General features: G+C 41.9%; 1 protein-coding gene across 1 annotated transcript in view; it reads right to left on the reverse strand.

The window, feature by feature from the left end:
• DHX37 (DEAH-box helicase 37) overlaps nt 1-10,616 on the reverse strand; it is a 39,603-nt gene extending 28,987 nt beyond the window's left edge. Inside the window, exons 1-7 of the mRNA XM_081966202.1 lie at nt 10,419-10,616; nt 9,001-9,170; nt 8,767-8,879; nt 7,720-8,077; nt 6,168-6,316; nt 5,091-5,183; nt 3,717-3,813 (exon numbers count right to left, since the gene is read on the reverse strand). Coding sequence (XP_081822328.1) covers nt 3,717-3,813; nt 5,091-5,183; nt 6,168-6,316; nt 7,720-8,077; nt 8,767-8,879; nt 9,001-9,170; nt 10,419-10,533 — 1,095 coding nt within the window. The 5' untranslated portion in view covers nt 10,534-10,616. The remainder of the gene's footprint in view (nt 1-3,716; nt 3,814-5,090; nt 5,184-6,167; nt 6,317-7,719; nt 8,078-8,766; nt 8,880-9,000; nt 9,171-10,418) is intronic.

The raw sequence follows: 10,616 nt of genomic DNA on the forward strand, positions 1-10,616 counted from the left end.
AATGAAAATTTATTTAGATATGAAAAAAATGTTGATGAACTTAAAAAACACATGAAGGAATTTTTCAGTTTTAATATGAATAAGGGCACTCCCATTGAAATAGTTTGGGATGCAAGTAAAGCTTATATGCGTGGGGTCCTGATACATATGAACTTTAAACACAAACAAATTAGACAGAAAAGGAGAATGGAATTGGAAGATGAAATAAAACGTAAAGAACAGCTGCTTATAAAAAACCCGAATGACCAGGCGCTCCAGATGGCGCTAAAGCTGTTGAAAGATCAATTTCAGATGCTTATAGCAGAACAAACAGCAACCAATTTGCAATTTGCTAAACATAACACCTTTGCCAACGCTAATAAACCTGGTAGATGGTTAGCATATACTTTGAGAAGGAATATGAATGACAGAATTATTGATAAAATTGAGTTTCGAGGGAAGATGGTATATCAACAAGAGTTGATTAAAAAATCATTTGTGGACTATTATACTAAGCTATATGTACAGGATAATATACAGAACAAGTTAATAGATGATTTTTTGGAAGGAAAAAGGGTTGCAAAAATTTCTGTGCTTCAAAAGGCAAATTTGGAACGTCTTATAACCGCTGATGAGATCACTTTAGTTATAAATCAACTTAAATTAGCTAAGGCTCCAGGGACTGATGGTTTGACTGCAATGTATTATAAAACTTTACAACTGGAAATGATTGAATATCTTACACAACTATTTTGTAATATACAACAAGGAGGTAAAATACCTCTCTCATGGAAAGCGGCTTTTATCTCATTGATACCTAAAGATAAAGAGGGCCCTAAGAAACCAGAGGATTACAGGCCGATATCTCTTCTGAACACAGATTATAAAATATTTGCTAAAGTATTAGCCAACAGATTGATGCCGGTTATTCAAGAGATTATTCATCATGATCAAGCAGGATTTATTGAAGGCAGACATATGAAGGAGAATGTAAGGCAACTCATAGATTTAATTGACTATCTTGATAAGAATAAGCAGATCTCTGCAGTGCTGGTTTTCTTGGATGCAGAGAAGGCCTTCGATCGAGTGAATTGGAACTTTCTAACCAAGACTTTGGAAAAGATGGATATGGGACCACGATTGCGGCAGGCGATTGGAGCAATTTATCAGCAACAAAATGCACAACTTATTATTAATGGAAATTTGTCAACAACTTTCGAGATACAAAAAGGCACAAGACAAGGTTGCCCATTATCCCCATTGTTATTTATTTTAACTTTGGAAGTCTTGTTGAACGCAATTCGGGACTCAAAATCCTTAGATGGCATAGCTATCAGGCAAAAGGAATACAGAACTAGAGCATTCGCCGATGATCTGGTTGTTACCCTTTCACATCCTTTGAAATCAATAATCCAGATGAAAAATATCATAATAGAATTTGGCATGGTGTCTGGGTTTAGACTAAATCAAAACAAAACGAAAATGATGGTTAAAAACATGACAGAGACTCAAAGAAATAGACTTGTAAGTTTAGCAGGTTTTGAAATAGTTTCTAAAGTTAAATATTTAGGAATACAAATTTCAGAATCAAACACAAAACTTTTCTCAAATAACTATGAAGTGTTGTGGCAAAAGATACAGAAAGATCTTGAAGCGTGGAAAAAGTTACAATTGTCTTTGCTTGGAAGGATCTCAGCAATTAAAATGAACATTCTACCTAGATTTATCTTTCTATTCCAGATGATTCCGGTGCTCAAGTCAGATAAAACCTTGTTAAATTGGCAAACAACATTAAATAAATTTGTTTGGAAGGAGAAAAAACCGAGAGTAAAGATGAAGATTATGCAAGATATACGTGAAAGAGGTGGCCTCAGACTCCCAAACCTTCGATTGTATTATGAAGCTGCGGTATTAACGCATGTAGCAGATTGGTTTGGGAAAACAAAAATGGAATTGCTCAATATAGAAGGCCATGATCTTGTTCTGGGATGGCATGCATATCTTTTTTATGAAGACAGGGTGGATAAAGTGTTCAACAACCATGTTCTCCGTAGTGCCTTGATGAGAATATGGAAGAAGCACCGGCCCAATTGGGATTATAAAATACCGCTTTGGTTGGATCTTGCAGACACCATGGGGATTATGAATATTAAGTCACTCGGGGGTTGTTTATATAAAGATGTGCTTATTGCTGATGGGGGCGAATGGAAGTTAAAAACTTTGGAACAGCTGTTGGAAGAAGGAATTACTTTAAATTGGTTACATTACATACAGCTTCAGAAGAGATGGGAAGAAGATCGCAGGGTCGGCTTTATGGATAAAGAAGTGGAACTGATTAAGCAGATAAAAGAGACTGGTCCAAAACAAGTTAAAAGAATATATAATGTACTGTTAGAAAGAGACTCAGAAAGTGAATTGGTTAAGGATTGTATGATTAAATGGGCTCAGAATTTTGGTGAAGTGGTTATGTTGGAAACGTGGGAAAAAATATGGGTTCAGAATGTTAAATTTACACAGTCACAGAATTTAAGGGAGAATTTTTATAAAATGTTTTACAGATGGTATTTAGATCCTAAAAAATTATCATGCATGTACCCAAATGTTCAACCAAAATGTTGGAGATGCGGGTGTCTAGATGCTACCTTTTTTCATGTATGGTGGACTTGCAACAAGGTTAAAGCTTTTTGGATAAAAATATGGTGGGTTATGCAGAATGTATTTAAGAAAAGAATACAATTCACTCCACAAATGTTTTTATTGGGTATAGTTAAGGATTTTACCAAAGGGGAAACAAAATTGGCCTTGTATATGGTTACAGCAGCTAGGTTGTTGATTGCGCAACATTGGAAAAAAGATTTTTTGCCAACAATTGATCAATGGATTCAGAAGGTGGCGGGGTTCGCTGAAATGGCAAAAATTTCAGCTTTCTTAAAAGCTCAGAAACAGGAGGATTACACACAGGAATGGGCAAAATGGATTGATTATATACAGAATAAATACCAGACTAGGAGTTATTATCTAGCCTTTAGGTAAGAATGTTTAGACCGATAGATGATCAGAGTAAATAGTATATGGGATGTTTGGAATTATTAGAGTGGTATACAGCGGAAGTCAGGGGGGTGGGTTTGTGCGGGAGGTGGGGGAGGGTTAGGGTGGAGGGTGGGGCAATATATATGTATGAATAAATCAGAAGATGGGACTAATGAAACATTGTTAGGCTAGGAGAAATTTATATTAAGAGTTATAGATGTTAAATTAGCTTAGAAAATGATCAATGTGTTATTATTAATTTAAGACTAATCTCTATAGTTTTTGTTGGGAGGAGAGGGGTTATGAGTAATCTATTTTAAGATGGGGGGTGGGGAGGGGGTAAAGTGTTTGGTATAATATTTGAATGTGAATTTTTGCGGGGGGGTATAGCATTTGTATGAGATTTATATTGTATGGAGGGGGGGGGTGAAAAGGGGGAAAATTTGTTTGTACAAAACTCTTTTAATAAAAAAAAAAAAAAAATTTTCCTCTTTCATTCCTGTGGGTGTTCTTCTAACTCATTCAAGAATCAGACTTTTTTTTAAACTTAAAATACAAAAAAGATACAAAAAGAAACAAACTCTTAAAACATGCCGAATTAGAGAGCCCTGTGCTAAAGTGAGAAAATGTTCTGCATGTATGCACATTCTCCCAAAAATCAATTTCCACCCCACATTTCAAAAGAGGAAAATATAAAAAATCCTCACCTTCTGGATTTCTTTCAACAGCACACCATCCGTCATGAACTTCATTTTCGTCTCCTTCGTCACATTCCCCTCATAACGGATTTGGTAGGAAATAACACTGGTACAGAGAATGTGGAAACCATGTTGAAGTCAAATTTCCCTCACAACACAGAAAACTGAGATGATGCCATTTAAACCTATCTCGCTGGAAGTATTTAGGGCAAATGTAAATGGCAAATCAATGCTTAAAGAAGATTAGGTTCCTTATCTCGAAATACTTTCCAGTTTTATTTTGCTTACAGTCATTTCAAAAACCTCAGATAATGTGATGGGGGGGAGGAGGGGGAGGAGGAGGGGGAGGAGGAGGGGGAGGAGGAGGGGGGAAGGAGGAGGAGGAGGAGGAGGAGGAGGAGAAGAAGAAGAAGAAGAAGACGAAGAAGAAGACGAAGACGACGAAGAAGAAGAAGAAGAAGAAGAAGAAGAAGAAGAAGAAGAAGAAGAAGAAGAAGAAGAAGAAGAAGAAAACCAAACTAGGGAACAAGTTGAAACTTTGGCTCATAACTCTTATGGAAATTGTTCTCAAAAGAACATTCAGAGTAATAAACATTCAAAGCACAAGGTCCATCACATCACTTCCCAGCTATTTATGTGGATAATTAAGTCCTCAAATTGTTTCTAAAACTTAAGACAGGTGCAATATCCCTTATATACCACTTCACAGTGCTTTCCAGCCCCCTCTAAGCAGTTTACAGAGTCAGCCTCTTGCCCCCAACAATCTGGCTCCTCATTTTACCCACCTTGGGATGATGGAAGGCTGAGTCAACCTTGAGCCAGTCAAGATCGAACTCCTGGCAGTGGGCAGAGTTATGGAAGGAAGGAAGGGAAGGCAATAGCAATTGCCCTTAGACTTATATACCACTTCACTGTGCTTTATAGCTCTCTGTAAGTGGTTTAGAGTCAGCCTCTTGCCCCCAACAACCTGGCTCCTCATTTTACCCACCTCAGAATGATGGAAGGCTCAGTCAACTTTGAGCCAGTCAAGATTGAATTCCTGGCAGTGGGCAGAGTTATGGAACGAAGGAAGGGAAAGCAATAGCAATAGCCCTTACACTTATTATTTATTTATTTTCAGTATTTGCCACTACCAGCCCTCTCTAAGCAGTTTACAGAGTCAGCCTCTTGTCCCCAACAATCTGGGTCCTCATTTTGCCCACCTCGGAAGGACAGAAGGCTGAGTCAACCTTGAGCCGGTCAATTGAACTGTTGGCAACTCACAGTAACAGAAGTAGCCTGCAGTACCGCATTCTAAATGCCAGAACATGCAACGTTTCTATTTCAACAAAATTTCCGCCCCAATAATATCTGAAACTAGTATTGGAAAGAGGCCGTTCTTACTGTTGAGATAAATTCATTTCTGCTGCAACTCGCTGAGACATAGATATCGCCGCTACACGCCGAGGTTCGGTAATCCCAATGATTCCGTTGGTACTACAAACAGAATTGAGATGAGATTTTAATAAATTCGTTAAGAGCAGAGTTTCTTGATCATGGCAACTTTACAATGTGTGGACTTCAACTCCCAGAATTCCCTAGCTGCCCGAGTGGACTTCACTTTGCAGGATTCCATAGGCAGCATGGATGGACCAACCCCCAAGATTCTGGCTAGGGAATTCTGGGGAGCTGAAGTCCGTGCATTGTAAAGTTGGCAATCTTGAAAAAGAAACTGGTTTAAATTTATTATTTGTACCAGATAATAAAACAACGGTTTGAAGCCTAAATATGTGTGAGCTATTGTTAATTGATAGATGGAAACTAATCAAGGAGAGAAGCAAGCTGGAATTAAGGAGAAACTTCCTAACAGTGAGGACAATTAACCAGTGGAACAGCTTGCCACCAGAAATTGTGGGTGCTCCATCTCTGGGAGTTTTTAAGAAGAGCCACTTATCTGAAATGGTATAGGTTCTCCTGCTTCAGCAGGGGGCTGGACTAGAAGACCTCCAAGGTCCCTTCAAACTCTATTCTGATTCTGATTTTATTTTACTCTAGCAAGCACAGAGAGGTATTTCTTGATTTACGACAACTGAGCCCAAACGTTCGGCTGCTAAGCGAGACATTTGTTAAGTGAGTTTGCCTCCATTTTACCACCTATCTTGCCCCGTTATTAAGTGGAGCACTGTAGTTATGAAATTAGCAAAATGGTTGTTGAATGAATGTGGCCTCCCCAATAATTTTGCTTGTCAGAAGGTCGCAAAGGGGAAATCACACGATCAGTCATAAATATGAGTCAGTTGCCAAGCGTCCAAATTTTGATCCTATGACCGTAGGGAATGCTGCAAAGGTCGTAAGTGAGAAAAAAAAGTCCTAAGTTACTTTTTCCAGGTCTGTTGTAACTTCGTATGGTCACTAAATGGACTGTTAAAAGTCGAGGACTACCTGTCCGAGGGGCTGCCTTAGAAGCCCCCAAATTCATACCTCGCGTAGCCTGCTTCGTAGAGGAATTGAGGCACTTGTGTGGTTTTCCCGCAACCGGTTTCCCCGCTTAGGATGACGATAGGATTCTCCCGCACGGCTTCCATTACCACCTGCTCTTCTCCCAGTATTGGGAGCTTCAACCTGGCTTCCTTTCACAACCAAGAGAAAGAGAGAATATTTATAAACACAGTGATAAGCCAAAGTGTTAATTAAATTTCCACACACATCCTGGAGTTTTAAAACCGCTTGTGGCTAATATTTCCACCCTTAAGAACTTATTTCGTTGCAAGCTGCATGTCGCTTCACACTTCCCGGATCAGATGATTTCATTGCTTTTGGTTTATCACCTGAGATGATTTATAAATATATATAAACTAGCGCTATAAAGGTGAAAATAGGCTGGTGTTTTCAGCTTAAAAGCATGATCGGAGCTGCCGTCTTTCTATAAATCTTGGTGAGGGTGTGTGTGGAGTGCTGGCTTTGTTTCAGTAAGTGGATTGATAGGCTGTGTGGTTGTATCAGGATTGGTAGATTGGTGCTGGCTGTGTGTCCATTGTTGTTTTGTGTTGTAACGGCCTGGGTGGTGGGTGGGGCTCGTTTGTTGACTAGGGCTGGTTTCCAGATGTCTGGTATGTGGGAGATATCATGTTTAGTCCCACTCGCCATCTTCAGGCTGGTGTTTTCGGCTTCGTGCTTGTGCGAGTAAGGCGTGGTCGGAGCTGTCGTCTTTCTATAAATCTTGAGGGGTGTGTGTGGAGTGGTGTCTTTGTTGCTGTAAGTGGGTTGTAAGAAACACCAGCCTGAAGATGGCGAGTGAGATCTCGCTGAAACGTTGCTAAGACAATCTCAATCTTACACAGGAAAAGACCCGAATACAACAAGACCGTATGTATGTATGTATATGAAGGCGGAAGAGGGCTCTATGCCCAAACAGCAGATAAAGTGGCAGGACCATCTTCTAGGAGAAGGGAGACTCTGATTACAAACCTCCACTGCCTTGTGGCTGCATCCACTCCTGGAAAAGGCTTCAGGAGTCAAACTCCAGGCAAAATCCGGAGCCAGAGTCCCGGAAGCAGTTCGTGACTGTGTACAGCCATGTTCTGGTAACTCCTGCGACGCAGCTGGAACCAATCCTATCGGCTCTGCTGTTTCATTGGACTATTTCAACGATGTGGAGAGGGGGGAATCTGCTGCTTGGGTACCATAGTCTTTTGAGACTGATGGATGCCAATGCAAAGTGTGTGTGTGTGTGTGTGTGTGTTTGAGAGAGAGAGAGAGAGAGAGAGAGAGAGAGAGAGAGAGAGAGATCTGATGATGTATCATATAAGAGCTCAGGTGCTAGCTATACCGCTATATGTGTGTGTATGTGTATGTATATATAATGTGTGTGTATATATATAATATGCATGTATGTGGTATGTGTGTATAAATGTATGTATACATACGTATGTATACATTTATACACACACACGCAAATCACCTCAAATTTGCTTCGTTAGCAAACATGAATGAGGCATGAGAACATTCTCTAGGGACTGGATTCAAAACTGACCTGGATCTCAGGGGATCGATCCACTGGAACAAACACTGCAGGTTCAGATGTGGGTTTAGAAGTTGTGTTTCTTTGCTCAGGAGGTTTATCAAGTCCTTTGGCTAAAGGGTGTGGAGATTTGGGGGCCTTTCCAGATTCTGTCTCGGTGGTGGTGGTGGAGGCAGCTTCTGGGAGTGCCTTGTCAACCTGTTCTTCCTTCTCTTCTTCCTCCTCCTCCTCCTCCTCCTCTTCTTCCTCCTCCTCCTCTTCTTCTTCCTCCTCCTCTTCCTCCTCCAACTCAAGTCTGCCTCTTTTCCTATTGGCACCTCCAATGCTTTTGATTTTCTTCGACCAGCCGGCACTTGCTTCCTGGACTGACCTGAAACACCAAGGAACATGAGACGCTCTTTGCCCAAAACATTTCAAAAGAAGTTCAGGTGTTTTGACCTAGGCTTCCTCAGCAGCACGAAGCTGAGTCTTCGTCCCGATTAACCTCCTTTATTTAATTGACAGTGAATTCCTCTCCAGCAAAGTCTTTCCTCTCCCACAGTCTTTCAAGATAGTTCACAATTACCTACCTTTATCAGGTTTGAAGAGTAGCCAGACCGAGATCTTTCAGATGCCGCAAAACTTGGCAAGCATGCAGGAATGAACTAATGGTCTCCTGCAAGCTCCACTCCCCTTTCGCTCCTCTTTTATTTCCTCTGGGAGGGGCCATTCATCATCACCTTACTCCCAAGTTGGGCGCTGTTCTTTAGCTGTTCCCTTCGTCTGGCAACTCTGCGCATGCCACTCTGGGAATAAGCTCCAGCTGTTCTTCTGCTTCATTGATGTCTGACTCCAAAGGCAGCTGATAACTGTCAAATGGACCTGGCCTCCTCTCTGCCTCCGACACAGAGCCCTCGTCAGAGCCTTCCCCAGACTCCAGGACTGGCCCATGTTCCTCCCTAACCTCCTCACTGTCTGAATCTGGGCCACAACACCTTCTAGCACTGGGTCATGAAACGTCTGCAAGAAACCCACCAAGTTCAGGGAGCGCCAGGGACCCCTCACACTCCCTTATCTTACCTTTTCGCCTGGAACATCCGTTTTCCTGTTCCGAGCTTGGACGTGGTATAGAGAAGCTTCATTTCGGCTTCAGGCACCTGGACTTCGCTCAGCTTTTTCAGCAATTCCGCTCGCTAGAAATTCAAACCCAACCCAACAGGACAAAACCATGTGAGAATGAGGGTGACGTCTCCTGCCTCTCCGCGTCACCCTATTCAATCAAGCGTGGGGTATTCCTGAAATCAAACCACCCACCTTTTCCTTCTTGGCTTTTTGTTCCAAAACCTTTTGCAAATTCTTCTTCTGCTTCTTTGTCAGGAGTTTCTTTCCTGGACTTTTAAGGCAGGTTGCTGGTTTTTCCTGGGTTTTTCGAGACGGAAGGACGAGGGCGTTGCTCCCATCCACTCCTTTCAAGATGGTTTCATCTAGTTTGGGGGGCAGGGGGGGGAGAGAAAGACAAAGAGGAGCTCACCAGGTCAAATTGCAACCCTACTTGGCTACTCCATCTCCATGCGCGTTCACTCTGAAATAAGCCCCGTGAAGTCAAAGGCCAAAATAGCAACAATAGTTAACAGATGCCTTGGGTGCAATCCCAAAATAGTTAGGAGCATCACTTGACAATCATTCAGCATTGACAAAATCCCCATTAGTCGAATAGAATAGAAGAACAGAGTTGGAAGGGACCTTGAAGATCTTCTAGTCCAACCCACTGCTCAAGCAGGAAACCCTATGCCATTTCAGACAAATGGTTGTCAGATCTCTTTAAAATTTCCAGTGTTGGAGAATTTACAACTTCTGGAGGCAACTTCTGTTCCACTGATCAATTGTTCTAACTGTCAGGAAATTTTTCCTTAGTTCTAAGTTGCTTCTCTCCTTGATTAGTTTCAACCCATTGCTTCTTGTCCTGCCCTCAAGGAGCTTTGGAGAATAGCTTGACTCCCTCTTCTTTCTGGCAACCCCTGAGATATCGGAACCCTGCTGTCATGTCTCCCCTAGTCCTTCTTTTCATAAGACTAGACATACCCAGAAACCTTTCTTTATATGTTTTAGCCCCCAGCCCCCTCATCATCCTGGTTGCTCTTCTCTGCCCTTTTTCTACTGTCTCAACATCTTTTTTTTATAGCGTGGTGATCAAAACTGGATGCGATATTTTAGGTGTGGTCTTACTAAGGCTTTATAGAGTGGTATTAGTATCTCTCTCGATCTTGATTGTATCCCTCTGTTAATGCAATTTAGGATTGCATTGGCTTTTTTGACTGCTGCTGCACACTGCTGGCTCATGTTTACCTATTTGTCCACTAAGACTCCAAGATCCCTCCCATAGTCACTCCTATAAAGCCTGGTTTCACCCAGTCTATATACACTATATTGCCAAAAGTATTCGCTCACCCGTCCACATAATCAAAATCATTTGTGAGCGAATACTTTTGGCAATATATTGTATGTTCTTTTGGGTTTTCTTGCCTGAATGTAGGACTTTACTTTTCTCTACATTGAATTTTGACATTGATGTTTGGGGCGTGCCCCTTTCTCCCTCCCTCCCTCCCTCCCTCTCCCAGCCTAGCCTACCTCGCAAGGCTGTTTTTACAAGGCAAAAAGGAGGCGGGAATCCCAGGTGGGCATTGAGTTCTGTATCAAAAAGGTGGGCTTAAAAATATAAAAATAATATTCACCTCCCAGTTCCAGCTGCACAAGCTCCTGGGGAGCGGCAGCCCCCCTCCTGGGCGATCCTGGCAGCCGCGCCCGCCAATTGCGCTTCTTTTGCGCCTTCCCCATTGAAGCGCGCATCAACACAGCCTCTCCAGCCCACGTGGATCCCCGGGAAGCAAACACTTCCGCCTTCTGACGTCTCGTCTCGCGAGAACTCGCCC

The sequence above is a fragment of the Natrix helvetica genome (genome assembly GCF_964273705.1).
Source record: "Natrix helvetica genome assembly, chromosome: 14".
Taxonomy (NCBI): Eukaryota; Metazoa; Chordata; class Lepidosauria; order Squamata; family Natricidae; genus Natrix; species Natrix helvetica.